Source organism: Stegodyphus dumicola, chromosome 10 (assembly GCF_044657685.1).
Source record: "Stegodyphus dumicola isolate Sdum_Otavi_A_Nest chromosome 10, ASM4465768v1".
NCBI lineage: Eukaryota > Metazoa > Arthropoda > Arachnida > Araneae > Eresidae > Stegodyphus > Stegodyphus dumicola.
The window spans coordinates 92,122,497-92,145,237 of record NC_140777.1 but is presented as its reverse complement, the minus strand read 5'-3'; the positions used below and the strand labels follow the sequence as shown (position 1 = coordinate 92,145,237).

General features: G+C 34.5%; 1 protein-coding gene across 1 annotated transcript in view; it reads left to right on the top strand.

Annotated features, from left to right (window-relative positions):
- Ac76E (adenylate cyclase type 2 Ac76E) overlaps positions 1 to 22,741 on the top strand; it is a 618,104-nt gene that overhangs the window by 539,442 nt on the left and 55,921 nt on the right. The window contains exons 15-16 of the mRNA XM_085825247.1: positions 2,288 to 2,395; positions 4,875 to 5,041. Coding sequence (XP_085681373.1) covers positions 2,288 to 2,395; positions 4,875 to 5,041 — 275 coding nt within the window. The remainder of the gene's footprint in view (positions 1 to 2,287; positions 2,396 to 4,874; positions 5,042 to 22,741) is intronic.

Sequence of the window (22,741 nt, the reverse complement as noted above, 5' to 3'; positions counted from 1 at the left end):
ACATCATGGTAAGTAAAGACTTATCATAATAAAAAAAAATACTGTTAGGCGGTTGCAGGTTCTTAATGGATTGAATATATACAGAACCAATGACAGCTTGATGAAATTTTATTTTTCAAAAAACAGTTCCAAATAAAAGTTCTTGAACTCTTTGCAGAAAAGTAGTCGTATAGCTCTCTCAGTATCACAGAGCGCAATAATAAATTATGAATCCAGTTTACTAAGAACGTTGAAAATAAGACAATAAAAATATCTCAAGTGCATAAATTCGCACAGTGATCTCTCAATACACTGAGCTAAACTCTCAGCTGCACTGGAAAGTGATGCTCTCGCCGCTCTTATATAGTTTATCCCTGTCCGTCGAGAAATTTACAATGCCTTCTAGTTCTCAGAATTTCTAGAAGTCGTTAGGCCATAAATGTGTACACCATACATTGAAAGGCATACAAACGGCCAGCTACAGTTACATAGAAATCGGGCCAGCTACAATTACTAGGAATTGTACCAAAATGTCCCCAAATGCTCAAAATAAAGTTTGGCGACTATTTTCGATTTCTCGTCAAATTTGGCGACGAATGCCAAAACCATCGCCAGATAGGACCTATCTCGCCTACCTCAATGTGAAATGTACCCATTAACATTATTTAAGTCCTCTCTAACCTATGTTTTCGGCCATGTTTCGCACCCTGAGACTTTTCATGTTAAATTATATAGAAGACACTACAATTTACATATAATTTCACTAAAATTATTCACATATATACAAAATTCCTAACAATATTCGAAAATTAAATTCGGAAAAAAAAAAGAAAAAAAAAAAAAAAAACTAATAGTGTTAAGCATGTAGGTGGAGTTATAATGGCTTCGGTATGTTTTCTCTGCCTGTGGGGTGCGCGCCGAAAACGTTGCGGAGAAAACAACGCAAGGCGAAAACATCGTGGAACAAACATCGTCTGAGTAAATAAAGAAAAGAGAAAATATCGAGTTCTAAAACATCGCGGTACAAAATATCGTCGTCGAATACAAATTGGTTAAAAAAAATTCGTGGTTTAAAACCATCGCCGTTGAAAATATCGTGGTAAAAAAATAAAATTATGGCATGCCGATAACATCGCAGACATGCGTTTTTCAGGCTTTAATAATTGTAAAAGGATACTCGCATAACGACTTCTCAGCGCAAGATAGAAAGAAGGATAATTTTTACTTTCATATTTTTTATTAACTAATAAATATTTGTTGAAAATATAAAATGGAAACTTAAGCATAGAAAACTGATGCAACTTATAGCACTTAATAGAATTTTAAACTGACATAGTTAACTAACAAAGGTCATTAATTAATTATTTTTTTATAAAATTGTACTGGTAAATTTTTATGAAAAGTATAATCTAAAAAAGAATAGAAAAAGGAAGTTAAGTAACTGCATGACTTTATCCATAAAAAAATTGATAATTAAGAGATTATTTTCTTCACTTTTGTTAATGTGATACTCTTATAATGAAAATTATTTCTTGTTTTGTTTAAATTTCATGTTTTGTTTTTTAAAAATTCAGTAGTTAATAAAAAATATGAAAGTAAAAATTATCCTTCTTTCCATCTTGCGCTCACAGATCATTATGCGAATATCCATATACAATTATCCATTTACAATTAAATGGACTTAAATAATGTTAATGGATAGTTAACATTTTTTAAGTCCTCTCTAACCTATTTTTTCGGCCATTTTTCGCCCCCTGAGGCTTTTCATGTTAAATTACATAGAAGATACTACAATTTACGTATAGTTTCATTAAAATTATTCACATATTTTAAATTTTTTAAATTATTTTTAGATATTCAGCGATTTTTCAAAAACAAAACGCGAAAATTAGAAATTACTTTCAAATCTTTCATCAATTTCATTTGAAGAAACTTTCCCCGAGCACACATACTGTGTTATCATCCATAAACAGTTATGTGCACTTTTTTCACTAATTCAGGGTTTTAAAGATATTGTTATTCTCAATTATATACTTTAGATCAACTTGAGATCAACGTCTTGAAATTTTACTTTTCCCCTGGGTTATCTCTGTGGATGATTTCTGCTAATATATCATATTAAACTTTAAAAGAGCCATTTTGGGCTGTTGTTAAACTATTAAACCTTTCAGATTTTTTTCTTTAATTCTTTGTTCTTATTATTTTTATCATCAATGCTAGTGACAACATTGTTGTGATGTTTCACTATTCTAATAATAAGCAACAATGGCGTTATCATTTTTTTCTTATTACCTCATTATTTTTGTAGGTCATCTGTGTTCCCGACGATGGTGAGCTACGAGTATCCTTGAATGAAACCCTCATTCTCTTCTCCAGGCAATTGGAAGATCTGCCACCTCACTGCCAGTATGGACAGGTAAGAAATTTAATTAACTCCTTCACACTGTGGAGATTCATTTAATTTAGTAACAATTAATTTTTATTTTAAAGCAATTTTTCTTTGATCTTCATTTTCCCCCACGCTTTCTTGCCAGAATATTAATAATGTAGCACGCGTGTATTCAAATGAGGTAGAAAGAAGTAGTATTTAAGGGAAGGTTTTGGAAGGTGATTTTAGAGCGTGTTATGCTTGTTTGAAGGCCATGTTGAATTACTTGAATTACTAGCGACTAGATTTCTTTGGCGTTGAGAACTTCTAGCCCTTACGCTTATTTACGCCGATTTCCACGAGGCGGAGCCTTTTTTCGAGTTAAATTATCCTATGAGCCGTTATGCTAAAATTACTACACTTTATTTTAAGTTCATTTTATCCGCTTTGAGTTAAGCTAGAAGTGTTGGCTTTGTATACTCTGCCCCAGTAGGGTCATCTGTGAAATGTCATTGAGAGAATAAAGGGCTCTTTGCATCCTTCTGAGTTTTGTCTTAACTCTGACCTGAGGATATTCCTTACACAGCCTTTTAGGTCTTGTTAGTTTATGAATTTGGTTAGTCAGTTAGTCTCGTTAAAGGGCCCACTATGTCCTATATGTGAGCTGCTTTTCGGAGACTTGAAGCCTGTGATCGCACCGATGTGATTTCAAATCGCAACGTTTCATTCAAATTTTTAAACGGCACTAGATGGCAGTTGAAGTCTGTTATATTTTCGAATTATGCTCAACTAAGCTTTGACAATCAATATGCACTTCCGGTTCAGATTCTTATTTTTTCTTTTTGTTAGATCAGAAGAGTTTGAACATGTAAACAACTGAAAAAAAAAAAAAAAAAAGACTGCGGTTTGTTTATGTTTTTACGAAGAAACCAAGAATACAATGTTTCTCAAAATTAAAAACAAGCAATTTACCTTGTTATGAATAATAAACTTGTAATATAGGGCTTTGTCACGGACAATGTATCATAAGCTTCAAAATTTTAGATAGGCTTCTGCTTAATGCCTCTCTTTTTAACGCAAAGCTATTAAAAATACAAAATTTTTAAATAAGCATGATTAGAGTGTCAAATAAACTGTGACCGCAAGTGACAGTTGAAATAAAAATAATGCGCTGTTTTTGCAATTCAGCCGCCCAGATAGTATAGTGGTTAGGGGAGCTTGACTGCGATACCAAAGGGCCCAGGTTCGAATCGCGAAGATGGCGTGGATGTAAAATTGTCTGCCCCTTCAGAGGAGTTAATGGTAACCGCCTATTAAGTGCCTCCAGAATAAAATGGCCACCACTTTTGGCCCAAGGAGTGGTCAATACCATTATAGGCAAGTGCCCACCAGTGGCAAAAAAAATTAGCAAATTTTCCTTAGCAGGCAAAATAGCAGACGCTTTGGAAGTTACGCTCTGGGTAAACTCTAACTCACAGTTCAGCTCATCGCTAAATATCATAGCTGTTTCGTAACTGATTCACAACTCAACTTCTTAGCTCTCCGGCCCGTATCTCCCTGCAGCAGACGCTCTGAAAATTTCTAAAAGAATCTGCCGCAGAGCTTCGAAAAGGCAATTTTCGTAAATTTTTCAAAAGGTCTCCAATTTGGCGAGAAATCGGCAAATCACCAACTTGGCGACAAAAATTGTCGCGAAGATTTTTTTTCGTACGAAGTTACTTATATCTCGAGTTGAGCTATTTGTAAAATTCCAAAACCGTTGCATTATGAATAAAAGATCTACAATTCTGTGCAAAGAATAAACACTTAAGCTAACAAGACATGTTAACCACAAATTGCGTTAAACGCAAAATAAACAATAAAATTATAATTTCAAAAACAATAAATCAATAAATAAAAATATATAAAATACTACTACAATACAGAAGCAGAAAAGTACAATGAGAAGTATTAAAATGTTTGCAAATATCTAAATCATATAAATTTTAGAAATTTCAAATTAAGATATTAAATTAATAAAGTCCGGCAATATGCTTCAAAAGTAACTCAATGACAATAATGAAGTCAAAAATCCATCCGCCCCAATGTTGAGAACATCCCAGGGGATGTTCGGTGGAAGGGTCTTCCGTCGTCTTTTTCTACCTCCAACCTCTCGAGAAGATATTCGTCTAGCGTGCATATTGAGCCCTTGCCGTAGAGAGACACTATACGCTTACAAACATTCATGCCCTCTTCGGGATTCGAACCCTGGCCTATCGGTAAGGCAGTCAGCGTCTTTACCGTATCAGCTGTCTTACCACCGTATCGGCTAGGCGACAGGATCAAGATAGGAACAATTGGCTAAAAGTGTTTTAAGCATTAACTCCTTTTTTAAAGTTTTTTCGCATATTGTGCTTATATCGTTCTCTTCTCGCATGGCTAGGTGAAGCATCCGATATGGAATCATTCATCTCAGCAATGAGTTTTACATTATGTAACCTAAAAGACAGTTTTCTTTTGATTGATGAATTCTTTCTTTTATTATTAGGCGCATCTTTTCCCTGCTGTGCTGACCCTGACAACAGTATCCTTATTTCTTCGATTGTCGTACATGCTCAAACTTGTGATCATGGTAACGGAGGTGGTTGGGTTCTCTCTCGCCTTCACAGTAGTCAGGCCTGACCTCTTCTCGGCCACCCTTGAAGAAGTAGACGGGTAAGTCACATCTATCCAAAATCTGTGATCGAGCGACCCAAAATCATCCAAGCTGGATGCTTACCTGCTTGCTTGGTATTGGATCATAACAACTTGTGAGAGTTTATTAATATTTACATTATTATAGCAAAATCTCTTTTAACCGGCAACTACGGGACGCGCTGATTCCTGATAAGAGTTTGTTTTGTTATCTTTTGATGATTCTCTACACCCAGGAATTGGCGATTGGGTCCCCTAAAAACCCCAGTTGTCCTTTAAAAGGGGGAGTATATAAAGTATTTCCCCCGCCTTCTTGGCATGCCTTCGTAGTGTGGTGGTCTGCACGCTGGGCTCGTATTCCAGAGGTCCGCGGTTCGATTCCCGGCGAAGGCGTTGCATTCTTTCCTGCTTCTCTAAAAATCCTAATGTCTCTACAAACTGAATATCCATTTCTAGAATTTACTCACTCATGTTTTGTGTTGTCTTCTGTAAAAATTGCGACATACGAATTCCGTCGGTCATGTTTTTGATCTATCGTCCAAAATAAATTTTAAAAGAAATCTGAAAGTTTTCAGATTTCATCAGTCGTCCAGAAGGGTTTGTTAAGGGTTTTTAGGATTTTACTGAGCTTGCAGTGTACCAGTCTGCTGTTGCATTCTTTCTTGCTAACCATTTTCGGGGGGCATGTGTATGTATGTGTCTTCTTCTTATTATTATTCACAAGCACAGCAACTCTTTACAGACCTTGGCTGCCTAAACCACGCACTCTTTCCAGCGTCTTCTATCTACAGCGACTGCTCTCCAATTTTTAAATTTTTAAAGTTTTAAGTCTTTTTCATTTTCATTTAATCATTTAGCTGGTCTTTCTTTAGCTCATGGTCCCTCGGTATTTTTTTAATGTCAAAAATCTTAGTGGAACTCTCTTGTACTCTTCTCCAAACATAGCCCACAAGTTGGATAAAGGGTGATACGCTGGACAGCAGAAACGTAGCGCAAATGTTTCCAGCATTTAAATCTTCAGATTTGCAGCCAGTTGCATACTTTTAGTACCTTATAAGTATAAACTTCGGATTTAAAAGTAGACTTTTATAAGTACCGTTATTTTGATATTGTCCGCTATTTGGTTGCTGGTGACGAATGATTTGATAAAATATTTGTTAGGGTATTAGATGAATGTGCATTTCGAGTAACATAAGAAAGTTCTGTATCTCCAATATATTCGAAAAATTAAAAAATATTCGAAGTAATTCTATAAAAATATTTAATGTTTTATTACATATATAAGCATTTAAATGACTTATTATTTAGATTAAGTCAAATTTAAAAAAAAAGTAACTAATACTTTTGAGAAGTGCATCTACTCCTTTGTAGAGTCAAGGCTATTTTGAAGCAGGAGATATGAAAAATGAGCAATGCCCTCCCCTAGACTCGAATCTAGACCTTTCGAATACGCGCCGAGTGTGCTACCATTACATCATCCAGAGAAGCTGGAAGGAGGGAAATAATAAATTCCACTTTTAAAGGGTGACTTGGGATTAGGGGGCCCAGTCGTCAAATCTTGGTGGTGACTAAATATTGCCCACCCCTTTTTTAGTTCAGACGCCACTGAAAAAAAAATTCTAAATGACTGGCCAAGCTATTTAGAATTTTTTTTTTATGTCAGAACATTGAAAAAATGCGCAGTGCCCTAACAGAGACTCGAACCCGGACCTCTGGAATACGCGCCGAGTGTGCTACTGTTACACCACGAGGGCATGGCGAAAGGAGGAGGTAAATACCTTATAGCTTTTGAATAGTTTAGCATGATAATTATTAACAGATAGATTAATTATGAAAAAAAGATTATCTTATGTTTTTCCGAATGGCAACAGGCGCAAATGAAAAGAGTAACAAAGCAAAATCGTGTTTAGGAATTAATAGACCTTTTGGGATAATAAGATAAGGATAAAACGTTTTTTTTTTTTTTCCTAAAAGACCAATCAACTGTATAACTCAAATTCAAAATATTCACTGCGTTGTCTTTCCAAAATAAATTTCTGAATTCCCATCACAGTATCAAGCTTGAATACATCTGTGTCTGACAACTGCGTCAGATTTGAATGAAATTAAAAAAAAACTATTACGTTCTTTGCTTTAATATTCGCATACACCTCATATATAAATAATGCCATGGGATGTCCCAAGATTTGCTTATTGCGTCCTCATTCACCTAAACTGGTTATCACACCTGTTTAGTATAGTCTCTGTTTAGAACACGAAAAAAGTGGTATTGAACTTAGCAATGTAAAAATGTTTTTACAGATAGAATGTAGAATGTGGATCCTAACATCCTAAACGTAAATCACTTTAATTTTTAGTAATTCGTTTTTATTAAAGCTTCCAGAAACACTGAAAAAGTATGAAAAGTACAAAAATATTGTAATCGAAGATATCCGATTTTAATAGCTTTGGAAGCTGTTCGCTATAGCAATATGAAACGTGTTAAGTGTACAGAAAATTATAAGAGACCAAAAGGTTCATTCATTATATCAGAGTTTCATTATAAGCGGGTACATTGTAAAGAGTTCGACTGTATAAGCTTTCATTTAGTTCACTCATGGTGTTTCATTGGGATCGGCCTTTTGTCATCAATTTTTAACTTGCTTCCTGATAAGCCTTAGGGTTCAAATTTTGCAGTCTGGTTGTAGATGACAATGCAGTGTAATACAACACTTTGTTTCAAAATTTGATTTAAACTTTTTTTAATTTATTGTTTAAACAATTTTTCACATCTATCTTGTATTGATGAACAAACTAAATATCTCAGGAATTGATTGCTTACACCAACATATAGAAGGGAGAAAATTTTTAATGGTATTTGTATCAGGTTTTTAACATTATTTCTGATATTTTGGTAAATTTTCATAAATCGCTCAATTCTTTTTATTTTATTGTATGATTTTAAAATTTCCGCATCTAAAAATGCATGGGTTACAAATTTCTGAACTTATTGGACATTGTAAACTCTTCACTCTTTAAGACAAGAACCATTTAAAAAAATATTAATTGGGTGATTTTTCTGCCTTTTTTTATTTCTTTTTGACGAAGTAAAGGAAGTATTGTAATCACGAAAAATTCTAGGTACCATATTTCAACGAAAATATCCATTTTGACTGCTATCGAATGCAATTTAACGATGTTTTTGCATGACATCTGCATGTATGGACAGAATAAAAAACTCTTTTTTCCCCCAAAAAATTATAAAACTAATTTATAAATGGATTCAGAAAAGATTTTTTCGTGGTGTCTATACGTATGTTCGTGCGTATGTATGTATGTATCTAGAATAACTCAAAAACGAATAGCCTCAGAACGTTGAAATTTTATATAGGACAGATAGGATGTAGTTGTGCACCTACCATTTTAATGGCAATCGGCCGCATCAAAAGTAAATATATAGATAAATAGATATACTAGGCTCCGTGAGTTCAGTTTTCTTTATTCTTATATGTTGATATATTGTGCATTTTTTTGCTTTAACAATGGTTGAATTATGTTGTTCTTATCTTACGGTTAAAATTATAAAAATTTTAGTTAACCTGCATGCAATATTTGTAGAATTAACAACACTTTAAAAGTTGTTTAAGTGCGATAAGCCTAATTTTTTCTTACCATAGCAGCCATATTCGTTTAGATTTGAAACTTAGCAGAACAGTGGATTTGTTGCCAATCTAAAGAAACTAAGCTTCGTAACAGTAACTCTTTCTTTTTTATTTGTCTAATTTCTTTTATACATCATTTTAGATTTATTATAGTATTTGGATAGAACATGTGGCAACGATTAGATAATTCTTCAGATGATATAATTTTTGCGCATTCGGAGTTATTAAATAAATAAGATGTAACCCTGTTAAGTGAACCTAGCGCTAGAGTGTCGCTATCGTAAATAAATATAGTGAATTTTAAAAAGTGAATTTATTCTATTGTGGTTTATGCGCTATCGACGAAGTAGATTTAATTCAATTCCATAAGTTTAAATGAAATGCAGGAAAAAAATGCATGTGATATAATATTCCGTGCAAGGAAGTCATGTGGTCTACACATCAGATTTTTTTTTAAATAAATATATTGCTATGTGATTCAGAATCGCTTCTCGCTTGAGCATTACTGGAAAATACACACTGCCCTCCAGAAGTTAAGGGACAGCATGTTTTTTGTGTTTAATTTGAAAATGAACAACGTAGAAACCAGAAATTTAGAGGATATGTTCAGTAAATAGTTCTTGAATGAATGCGAACGTTTAACACAAACATGAATTACAACAAAGTAGTGCACTCTTGGCAGAGAAATCCAGTTTTGGAGAAAGAGTATATTACAGTTTTTTGTGGAAACATGGGGTAGTAACACTACAAAAATGATTTCTAATAAGGAATGTGTCCACCCTAGCCACCCATTAGCGGCAGCGACGTTTCATGCTGTCAATTAAGCTGTCGGTCAATGAAATGGGAAACAACGACCAGACACAGAGTCATCCTTGTTCAAGCTCATCTAACGACCTTGGAGGAGGACTTAAAGCAGCAACCTGTCTCTCAAGGTAATCCAAAAGGTGGTCTATCGGATTCAGGTCCGGGGATTAAGCTGGACATTTCATCCGCTCGATATAGTGATCCTCAAGATATTCTTCAGCATATGAGCTCAGTGCGGTCGCGCTTGTCGTCCATCAGAAGAAATCCAGGACCAATAGCAGCGGCATATGAGAGCATATATTGATCAAGGATCTCGTCTCAGTATCTCACACCAATCAAAGTTCCTCCGTCGAACACATGCAGGTCAGTGTGACTTCCGAGAGATCCCAGCCCAAACCATTATTCCACTACCTCCGTAACTGTCTTTCCATAATATGGGCTTGTTTGTATCTGGTGCGTTGTTCCCTCTAGATCAGCTGACGACCTGAATCATTCTCCAGTGTTAACCAGGGCTCATCTTGTGAAGATGCCCATTGTTGACTAGTCCAGGAGACGTATTCTCTTGCCCAACGTAAACGGATGCTTGTGTGTTCTCGGATCAATGGAACACAAACAACTGGTCGTCTTACATACAGACCTGTATTGTACGGGCATCTGAGCACTGTAGCAGCTGAGATTCTTGTTCCTGTTCCTACTAAATTATCTGCCATGAGCTGAGGTACAGTAATGTTACTCCTTCTTCGCTCCGAAAGAGTAAATAACTGTCTCCCGCAGGTGTTGTAACTCTAGGTCTGCATGGATCATGTCTTCTAGACACAGAATCCTCGGATTCAAACTGATTCCATAGTCGGTGGACCACATTACGAGAGCCATTGAGACATCTAGCAGCTTCAGCTTGTGACAGCCCTATTTTGATCCATCCGATAGCCTGCCACCTCAACGAATTGGACAAATGACTTCTGTTGATAGATTTTCTTGTATATTGTCAAAGAAATTGATTTTATTCTGCTTGCTCCATCCCATAAAGTAGGAAAAGTTTCTTTAAATGAAGTTTATAAAGGATTTCAACGCAATTTCTAATTTATCTCGGGAGGGGTCAAAATCGGTTTTGGGTCATTTGACGTAAATTATTGTTGGGAATAAAAAAGTTAATAAATATCATAAATCAAAAATGGTTTTTCAATTTCATAATATAATTGATAACATATCATTGATACCATAAACATAAATAATAACATTTCAGAAAAATAATTTTTTATAAAACTATTATAAAAGTATGTTTTTATTTAAAAATCATAAAATAATTAATGCAGTAAAAGAAGAAAAATAATTTATCCTATAGGTTAATCGAAGCATCAGATTGAATAATTATATTTACAAAATTCACCTACCATATTATATCGTGAATACTAAAAGCGCAACCCTTAAATGACGAAATCTAGTAATCGAATTTTTGTATGAAAGAAGTCACAGAATTAATCCCGTAAGGACGAATGAAGAATTGGACGGTCTTATATCACTAGCAGATTATGAAATCAGTAATAATGAAGCAGTGGCGCTTATTTTGCAAGAACAATTTTTAATTCAAACGCTTTACAATTACATTTTTTTTTTTTTTTTTTTTTTTTTTTTTTTAGAAGGAGCGGTTTATGTGTGTGTGTTTAAAACCCTCGGTGGCATCGTAGAGGTGTACTTTATTACTTCAGTTATTGTAATACAGGATAGAAAATTCCTTAAATTCAAAATAAGCATTTATAGTTCTTAAAGGTATCTTTCAGGCAAAATGTACATTTATAGTTCTAAAGCATTTTCTAAGTCATTTTTATTTGGAAACCTGTTGTCACAACCGGTAACGCTAACAGCAGTTATGTGGAAAGTTTTCTGTAGTACTACAATAGCTGTGAGCTTTGTACTGCGTTTGTTGTATTTCAGAATAAATTGCAAAAATTCGAAATGACCACATTTCCACAGTACTGTTTAGTTTTCCTTAACAATAACGGAACTAAAACTCCTGAAATGCTTTTCTCTTAAAAAGGAATTCATCTTTATCATTGTCATCGTGATTATAATTTAGTTGATTTCTGTGGTTTGCATTCAAACGTTTCGACAAAATAAAAAAGGTATAACAACGGTGTGTAGCTTTTGAAATCTCGTGATGATTGCCTTGAATGCTTGACTTCGAATAAAAGCTATTTTTCCCCTCAATATAATTCGATATGCAATTCAGAATCTCATTATACTTTATGTGCCTCGAAAATCCACCCGAAAATTATCGTCCATGGTAGACGTCGTCCCCCTCTCTAATTACGCCATTGTAATGAATCCTTTATCATCCAAGAAATTAAACGAACTGTTAAAAAATGCACACGAATTAATCGATTTTGTAATGGTGATTGACTCAAATAAAGAAAAAAGAAGACACTTTATGGAAGCGGAACTTTCACAATCCCAGACAAAAATCACCAGCTTTAAAAAATACTTTTATCACGTAGAGGAGCTACGGGGCTAGTTATAACAGGCGCAATAGTGACACGTTCAGTGGTTTTTAAACATTTTTATTAGAATTTTTACTAAACACTATTCTTATGACAGACCTTATTACACACTCACATGCAGTGCCACTCAGAAATGGGTAGTGAAACGTTGTGTATCCGTGATCCATCTTAGCTACTTAATGAGGGGAAAATATTTCGTAAATTTTGATTTAAAGTAAATTCATTGTCCTTTGCAAAAAATGGTTTACCAGTTTATTTTTTCTGTGTGTGTGTATTATGTTTTAAAATGCTTTAAGTTTTCTTATTAACCGAAATATATTTTTATAATCAACAAAAATGTCCAAAACCATAAAATGGGGCAAGCTGTAAAAAATCTCGGGATATTACAATTTTCCCCCGAGATCTTGATTCATGTAGTTGGACTTTCTGCTTTAAATGTTAACAAGCAAATTCCCTTACTTTAAATAGTTTATTTTCCAAAATAGAAAAATTTATCTTTCCTGTCAAATTCCTGTCTTATCTTCCTGTCAATTGCACTTCTTCCTCACCTCACAAACAGTCTAACGGATGTCAGGGCAAAGGAAAATCTGCCATCTTAACAGATACATCAGAAAAGGAACCATTAAAATGAGAATATGAAAGGAAAGTTAATAAGAAACGAAAACAAGAAGATAAAGGAAAGAAAAAGGTTAAAGAAAAAAGTTCAAAAAGTGAACGAAGAGATAAAATACGTGAAGTAACGTTTTTTGAAGTCAGATACAGATTCTGAAACAGAAAAGCGGTTTTGCTTAATTTGCGGAGATGCCTACACCAAAAAGAATGGGTGCAATGTTTAATTTCCAAAATGTGAGCACACTTTACAGGTGTTGTACAGTCATTAAGTTATTTTGAAGCTGGAGACGTGAAAAATAAGCAGTGCCCTCACCGCGACTCGAACCCTGGACCTCCGGAATACGTGCTTAGCGTGCTACCGTCTGACCACGAACGCATGATGGAAGGAGAGATAAAATACCTGATATACTTGCTCCTCTAAAGAGCGACTGGGGATTAGGAGACCCAATTGCCAAATATTGGTGGTGGCAAATTATTGTCCACCGCCTTTTAGTTTGGGCACCACTGTATAGTCATTAGGTTATGTTGAAACAGAAGATGGGAAGAAATGTGCAGTGCCCTCGCTGGGAATCGAATTTGGACCTCTCGAATACGCGCCGAGTGTGCTACCGTTACACTACGACGGCATACTGGAAGGAGAGAGAAAATAGCTTATATTTTTTTCCGTTTTAAAGGGCGCCAATTCCTGTGGTGGTGAAGAATTATCAAATGAAACCTTTTTTAGTTCGGGTGCCATTTGTAGAGTCATTATCATTTTTGATGCACAGAGGTGAAAAATTAACAATGCCCTCCCGGGAGTGGAACCCTAGACCTCTCGAATACGCGCCGAGTGTGCTACCGTTACACCACGAAAGCATGGTTGAAGGAAGGAGAAAATATCTTACAGTGTGACGGAAATAATCTATCATTTGTTTAACTGCAATTTGATGATGATTGGTTAAATAATTTTATCTTTAAACCTATAAATACAATTTATATATAAATCACCTGATGCCATTCATTGTCACTATACCAGGTACTATAAATCACCTAATTTTTTTTAATATTTTTGTTTCTATTGTTACTATTTGCCCTAGGTCTGTTACAATTTCCCCCAAATCTGGGCCAAATTGTAGCAAACGTCTAGTTTTGAAAAAATATTTCCTGTGCTGAAATCAAGAACACTATAGAATGTTTTTTAGTGTGTATGATGAATGAAGAGTAATGTTATAATAACTAAGCAAGTAGTACCTAGGTGAAACTTTAGGGAACTTCGGAGGCACACATTGAAAAGGCATAAGCACAATTTCTGCATCAGTCTTCATTTGTCAAGGAATGCAGTGGTGCGTTTCGATATAAGACTTGTTGCTTTGTCTTGTTTCACTCTTTGAAAGTTGTTGAGATAAAAAAAATGGAATTACTTCTGTAAATATCGGATTTAAGACTTTCTCTTGATAAAACATTGAGTCGATTTTAACATTTTTTTCACTTTTCTTAATTTTAACTTCCCATTGTAAGAAAATCCTCCAACAATCATAAACACCTCACTGAAAGTTTTCATACAAGATTCTTCAACTTGTTTTGCATTGAGTTGCATGCCAAGGCAAAAGCTGGTGAATATCATGTTTTTTTAGCTTTTGTAAGTTGTAAATTTTAGTTTATTATCTTATATATTGCTGCTACAGATTTATTTAAGTACTTTCCAATTGATTTCTGTATCAGCAGATTTTCTGATTTTTTCCATGGATTTAACTTTAGAAGCATTAGAAATCGTGCTTACCTTTTCGGTATTCGTTTTGCAGTCTTCTTTTGCATGTAGAAGTAATGATTGACGGTTTCGCCCTTTCCGATTAATAAAGTTGCTTATTTTTCTCTTAGAAATTTTAATACCATGCATTTTACAACGTTTTTGAATTACGGAATAGGAATATTTCTCTTCGGACGGCACAAAAACATATCCTTCAATCCATAGCTTGTGTACATTCGAAATTTTGAAAGAAGTATAGATCTTAAAATCCGCAGACGCTTTTCTCATTTTGGATAATAAGCTGCTCATAGAAATCTTTATTCGATGAAATTTATTTTTTTAATTCTTTATCAAATTCGTTCTAAAAATGTGTAAACACCCTCTGTGCTTGGTAGTTTAAAAACGTAATATTCTAAAGATTTCATATCCTTTAATACATTTATTTCAGTTCCTTAAAATTACTTAAGTGTTATTACAACAAAAAGGCCTTTTTCTTCCGTTAATAACATTTCAGCCTCTTTTTTCCTTTAAGATATTGAACTTGCAAAAGCATAAATCAATTAAGCACTTACATGCGTACCAATCTGATTTAACGGCGAAGTAAATAATAAAAGATCATGCTTTAGATGAGGAATTTTCTCTGAACACACCGAGTTATTTAATTAAATATATGTTTAAAGATTATTCGCAACAATACTTTGGGGTTTTTTTTTCAAAAACAAAAGATTGCTCTCGAGAAAATATGATTTGCTGTTCTTTACATGGAGAGAGAGGTTCTCAAAAATGCAATTTCCGTTAAATGAGTTTTAAATAACTACGTTATGGTTTTCGGCTTCTTAGGGTTAAAATTAAATTGTTTTATGAAAGGGTTCTACAACCGAAAGTTTTGCTGTATCAAAATTTCGTAATTAATTTTGATGGTGAGTTTTAAACTCCACAGAGCAAGCTTTGACTTTTATTTGAAGTTATGATATTTTTAATATAAATTAGGAAAGCTTTCAAATGCTCGGAATATATTTACTTATGACATCTTAAAATATGCAAATTTCTTGTTTTTTCCTTTAATCTTGGGCGATGTTCTTCCAAAACTGCAATTGATATTTCATTTCAAAGGCAAAGAAACGATTTTAAAAAAATCTGATGTGGATACCACATGATTTCTTTGTACGGCCTATTAAATTACGTACATCTTTTTCTACATTTCATTAAACATTTTCCCTCTAATTCCATTAAATATGTATTTCTTATTCAATCAATTTAGTTCTCACCTCACGGAAAGGAAAAAATACATAAAAACTCAAAACATCTTCATTAAAAATTGCAAAATACAGAAATACCTAAAACACCATACAAAGTTAAAAACCGTTAAAAAATTTAGAAATAAAATTAGAGTTTAAGTTCATTATAATTAGGCAGAAAGACAGATTTTTCGGCGCCCAAAACTTTCGGCCCCATTGGGCAAAAAGAGACTGAAGCTGGTGCAGAAACTGACTTAATTCACGAGGCTATTAAGTTTCAAATATAAACAAGTCGTTAGGCTTTACAGAAATTTAAATTACTGATGCATGCAGGTTAACTAAAGGCATGAAACGCTTAACAGGAACATACGAACAATGCAATTCAAACACTTTTAAAGCAGAAAATGCATAATTTACCAACATAAAAGGATAAAAATTAGGGCCGTGTAACAGAGTGGATATATATATATATATACATATACGTGATTTATATACATTTGGAGCTGTCGATTCCAACCAAAAAGGGAGGTGCAGATCTACGTATTATAGAAGTCCCATATACAAGATTTCAACGTTCTGAGGCTACATGTTTTTTGCGTTATGCGAGATTCATACGTACGTGTGTACGTATGCACGTACGTAACAACGCTACAAAAAAAATCTTTTCTGAATCCATTTTAAATCCATTTCACAATCCGTTTGGGGAAAAAGAGTCTTTTATTTTGTCCGTACGTACAGATTTAAGACAAAAACATCATTCAAATCGAATAAGAGCTTTCAAAATGGATATTTTCGTTGAAATAAAGATACACAAAATTTTTCGCTTTTACAATACTTCGTTTACGTCGTACAAGGAAGTAAAAAAGAAGATGCTCTAAACAAGACAGTTACCTGACGTTTTTATGAAACAGAATTTTGCATCCAAACAGTAACATTTTTCTCGTCATTTTCTACTTTTTCTTGCCCTCTCTCTTTCTTACACATAAAGTGAAATTCAATCTAGGTTACTTACGTATTATCCCATCGACGGTGAAAGTTGGCTGCCATTAAACCGTGAAATTGGACAAAAATCTCTCCGAAGTTATGGCAATCTTTTCTGCGGAATTATCTAGGAACCTATGCCAGTTTATTTAATAAAGCTTTATTTCTCCACGTTGTAAGAAAGCTTTCGTCGATTTCTCGAATATTTTGAGCTCAAAAGTGACAAAGCGGTAAACTAGCTGAACACTCGTATTTCGTCGTAGGTTCATTTCTAGGCGACCGGGCTGGCTGCAGAAGTATTGACGAGACTTTCCCGCCCGTAACGCACCGACGAGTCAGTTCTCGTACATAGTCCTTCACGAAGGCATCCTTCTCTTTAGGCAGATAGCTCTATGAAATAAAGCAAACCAAAACAATGTACTAGCTTATTAGACCCTCCGATTTTACCAGATGCTTTATTTTGTAGAGACATTAGGTATTTTTTTGGAAGCAGGCAAGATGAAAAATTAGCAACCGCCTGCGCCGGGAATCGAACCACGGACCTCTGGAATACCGTCCCAGTGTGCAGAACCACTACACCATGAAGGCATGCCAAGAAGGTGGGAGAAATTCCTTATAATTTATATGAATGCGATTAGCTATGAATACAGAGTTCGCGCGAATATAGTCTATGCACCATAAGAAGAGACTTGATCTTGTCCTGTCCGGAAAAAGAGTTCGTTTCACTGCGGGTAGACACGCATACTGGCGTTCCACTGTTGTCACTTCTAGCTTTGAAATTACGGAGATTTTTAATAAAAAATTCGTTAAATTTGTACAGAATTTGAAATAAATCAAAAAAAGAATTTAAAATATAAATTTCGAGCTTCGAGTTACCCATGTTCGGGTGGAGTGCTACGTATGCTGAAAATACGGTGCTGTTGTTTATCTATAATTCCAGGAACATGCATACATGCAGATTCTTCTATATTTATTTTTTTTAATAATACACGAAGATAATATTTGGTGGCAACAATTTGAAAAATGATGCGGACGCAAAAGTGATTTTGACAAAAGGTGAGTTTCGAGACCTCTGATGACAGAAAGAAGTCCTATTTTTGAATAATAAAAGATTCTACTTTTCTGTAAAATAATTGCTCTGGAAGGGAACATGGAAAGCGTGCAAGTTTATATAATATAGTTTAAGTCGTTCTATTTGCAGAACTTATCTACAGTTTTATATCGCCAACAATAAAATTGAGTGGCACCCATGATAAATTTAGGGCTTATACATTTGACAATTCAATTGAATTAATCATTTTAGTTATTTAGGCGCCCCACGCTTTTATCATTCGCAACATAAAATTGTACATGAGTTCTGTAAGCAGATTTATTTAACTTTTCATTCTTTATAAACTTTTTGATAAATTATTTTTCTCCTTTTAGTGCATTAATTATCATAACCATTTTAAATAAAAGTTTATTCTATAAAAACTTTTTTCTTTTTTAACTGTGTTTTCTTTTCTGTTTTTCATTCTCAGGGATACGTTTATCAATGACGATATTTTTAGTCCTTATTAAAACACGAGCAATAAATTATTAGAAAATTATGAATTAAATAAAAATAACTGAACGTCATTCAGAGAATGAAGAAATCGCTTTGAATATTCAGTTTCGAAAATTGACTATGATAACAGTGTTACAACGAACACTTTACTTAAAGCTAAAACGAGAAAACGAATATTGCCAATTAGTCATTAAGTGCTTTAAGACGGCAAACTCAAAACGACATTTTCTTCTGTCTGCTTCGGACTGCAACGCATTTTTTTTTTAATGTAGAAAATCGCTCATTTCACATTTTTATCATTCTTATTTTTAAAAAGGCCAAAGTTTTTTTTAATCTACGAAAATTGAATACCTTACATCCGACACATTTTTGAGTGTTGAAAGTTTGAAAATATCAATAATCATAACCATTTTCGAAAATTCGTCCAAAATTGACAAATTAAATTACAAGTTTCATTTAAAAGATTTTTTTTGCTCTGTTCGACAGAAGCAAACAGTAAAATTCTGATGTATTTAGTTTCTTCGTTGAATTAACATATGGGCGTAACATTAAATAAAAAATATAAGTCGAATTTTTAAATAATCGCTTCACTGCATTGCATTGTCATCGACCAGTAGTGTGTGTACGAAATTTAAATTCGATTGTTTATCAGGATGTAAGTTAAAAATCGACGTCAAAATTCCACCCACAGTGAAACTCCATAAGTGAGTTAAATTAAAAGCTTGTAAAAATGTCTTATAGTGATAAAATATAGTTTTCTTCTACGAATAATTGAGTTGTTTTCATTTCTGATTATCCTCCTTTCCGAATAATAGCACTTTGTCTTATTGAGATTTTGAATTTCTAAAAGCATAAATCAATTAAATCTCTGTGCTTAACAATCTGATTTAAAGTGACGCAGATAATAAAATCTAACGTACCAAAGAAGAAATCCTTTCCCTGAACACATATTGCGCATTTAATTAAATAAGTTTTCAAAGATTATAGCAGAATTACTCTGTTTTTCACGACAAGGAACCTCTTCCCAGCGAAATGCGATTTGCTCTTCTTTCAATAAAGCGTCTCTTCGAAAATGCAATTTCCGTTTAATGGTTGTTAGAATAACTGCATTAAACCTTTTTATGTTACTTAAAGTACTTCATTAAAAGGATTCTAAAACAAATAGTGTTATTCTTGTAGTCAAATTTTCGCCATATTCATGCTTTGTAATTAATTCCAAGTACTATATTTGCATTTGTAAATTTGAAGAAATGAATGCTACTATTGTGTTAAACATATTTTTTGTTAGCATTATTCGAGAAGTATAAAAGTGTTGGATATCAATTTACGTATTTCTAAAATAATTTTATTGTGGCTTATTTTTGCTAAACTCATTTATGAGCACCTGATGTGCTTTAGTCTCCTTTAGTTAGTGTGTCTTTATTCTACTTTTTTGTCCGTATTACTTTTCAAATAAAAGGATGTTGCTACTCAATTTTATCGCCATAATTTATTTTTAAAGAAATAATATAAAGAATATAAAAAATAATCCCCCGATTAACCTTCAGAAGTCATCAAGCATGTGAATAAAACAACAGATATGGCATTTTGTATTCAACCCGCGAACTGCAGAACAGAGCGTAAGGTAAGCCTTCAGTGTATCTAGCCACAGACTGGAAAAATCTAATACACTTGTGCAAGGGTGGATGGCTCTGTTGAGAACTTGGGAAATTTCCCGAGTTCAAAATATCAATGGTTTAAAAAATGAAACATTAATCATAACTGGATAGTTCTTGCAGCAATAAAATTAGACACTCACAAGAAGGAAAACATTTAATGACACTCTAAATGTAATAAACTTTAACGTCTTAAGCTAGCTATAAATTCATAATTATTGGATCTAGTTCTTTACTTCATTGCATACAAGAAAGAGATTTTATGTCCTGCTATCCATGTGATTTTATAAATTGTTATTAAGATGCCAACACCTTTCAATTATTCACTTGGGTGTCCTGGCATCATTGTAGAAGGTTTTCTTTCTTTACGATACCCAACTTCATAAATGTGTCGGAAAATTTGTTCCTTTATGCCAGGGCACCCTTGTGTCTCTGCGAGGGTGATCAGCTTATCTTCTTTTGATTGCTTGAATAACATAGAGAGACTAGCCTCTTTATTCAGAGACGAACATTTTCAGTTCGGATAAAAGGTTTTTAGCTTCAGTCAGAGTTTCAGGAGCAAGACCTCCGGATAGGGCTTGGGCGTACGATTTATTTGTAATAAATTTATCACTGAATAATTTTGGTTGCGGAGGAGCTTTAGGTTTAGGAAATTGCACGCAACCTCTGAAATTTGCTTGTGTGTCCTGATTGTTGGCAGTTGGTACACCGCGGGGGGGTGGCAGGATCTTTCATACACTGATAAGATTGATTTGCCTCTCCACATTTAACACATCTGGGATCATGATGGCAATGTGATTGGGAGTGATGAAACCCCTGGCAGCGGTAACACTGCATAACTTTGCTAGCATGTTCATTATATCGTTCAGTATGAATTTTCATACCTGACACAAACTGCAAGTTGTACATGTTTTCACTGTAATCTTTCTTGGTAAAGTGACCAAAAAAGGGGGAAGATTAAACACTTCACTGTTGCGGCGATGTGTAAACTGGTTAACTCCTACAACGTTGAATCCTTTCTCTTTTAAGTCTTCGGCTATTTCATCTACTTTGAAGTAGGCTGGGAGACCTCTGATGACAGCTTTCATGAACTTGTTCTCAAGGAGCTCAAAGAAATGATACGGGATTCCCTCGTCTGTAAGTAGTTCCCTCGTCTTTTGCCGGTAAATAGCAGGCAGGTTAACTTGAATTTTAATTCCACCTTTTATGGTTTGATAATAGTAGTTGTGGGGAGAAAAATTGTGCTTATTCAAAAGCGATCTTAATTAATTCCACTGAAATCATGAGTCTTTCACCATTATCGGCGGTGGTTTTCATGAGTTTGGTCTAGGTGCATTGCTATTGGCTGGAAGTGCATCGTGTTCAGGTGGAGAGGGGTCAATAGATTGTACTTGTTGCTGCAAGACTGGCGGATCAGTGGGCAGCGAATCAGCAATATCGCGGGTCTAGGCAGCGAATCAGAAACAGCTGTAGGTTTAACCAGTGCCGGCTTCCTCATGGGTTAACTTGGACAGCTGATGATATCACCTCTTGCTGCTCCATCATAGTCCCAACTCTCAGCTAGAGCTTTATACTTCCAAATATCTTCATCAGAGCATGCCGGGCTGTGTGCGCGGCTTGCATTGATTTTTTGACGAGCGAGAAGAGACAAATCTTCAGTTACAGCAGGAATCTGCAGGCTTTCATTTTCTTTCAGTCTTCGTGTGTCTTGAAGAGCAGGCCATTAATGACTTCTCTGATAGCGTAGAGAAAACTGAGTTCCTCTCTCTGTGAATCAGTGACTTTATCGCCTCTGGCTATCAGATCGGCAGTGATAGAAGCAAGTACATCAATAATTTTTTCAGCCATGATGACGGTTGAACAAAAAATAAATCAAATCTTTAGAATGACTGAACTGACACTCTAACTACCGTCGATATGTCTCGATTGTCAAACAAGTAATGCACGACGTGTTCCGGCTGTCTTTGAAGTGTGGGCGTGGAGGAAGACTGATGTCTAAGCTGAGTCCAAGACGAAGTGTTGAAAGTGTACAAGAGGAAGTGATCATGGTCACGTGAGCAGGTGGTGACATCGGATTAGCTATTTTCTTATCTATTAAAATTAAATGAAAGAAACAAAATTTCATAAATCATTAAATAAAATAATTAATCTTGAGTGGAGGAAATCGTCATCTGCAGAGCTGCATAACTTTGCAAGTTTAAAATAAATACAAAATTAGGTAGGAAAATTTTGATTATCTGTAAGGAGGAAGGCAGCATAAGATCGCAGATTATGATCTTCATTTAAAATTTCATAATGGAATAAACTGAAATACATCATGTGGCTGCAATCCAATTCATTTTGGAGGAATTTCTTGTTGGTCTTGTGCAGATACTTGGACAGCGGTACGATATTTAGATCTTCATGAAGCCTTTTATGTTTGAAAAACATGTTTGCATTAGTCATAATTCGTAGGAATTTGCTTTGCACAGCTGGTAGCTTGTTTACTTCAGTTTTGAAGCCGTTGTCCAAGCAGGAGAAGCATATGACCTGATAGGTCTTATGGTGGACAGATAAATCAGACTTTTCTTTCTGGTAAGATCTAAGTTTGAATATTTTCCGACGAGCGGGTAAAGACATTGCATAACTTTGTAGCTTTACTTGTAATGTATTGGATATGATGGGTCCAAGTCCGTTTTTTATTTAAATGACCCCAAATAGCAAACTTGCTTCACGATGGAGGCGGATTCGTCGAAAAGAGTAAGATTTTTCGTAATAGGGATATTTTTCTTTTTCCTTCTAATAATAAGGAGTTGAGACTTAAAAACATTAATGAGAACCTTCCAGTTGGCACGCAGATAGCAATAGCAGGAATATGTTCTTGCAGTTTTCGGATAGCAAAATTAGTGTTAGCAGATTTCACAACCAGCGCCGTGTTATCAGCATAACAAGCAAGCATATTATCATTAATGCAACTGAGTTTGGAAAAGTCAGTTACATAAAATAAGTACAAAATTGGCTCAGTTACCGAACCTTGGGACAGT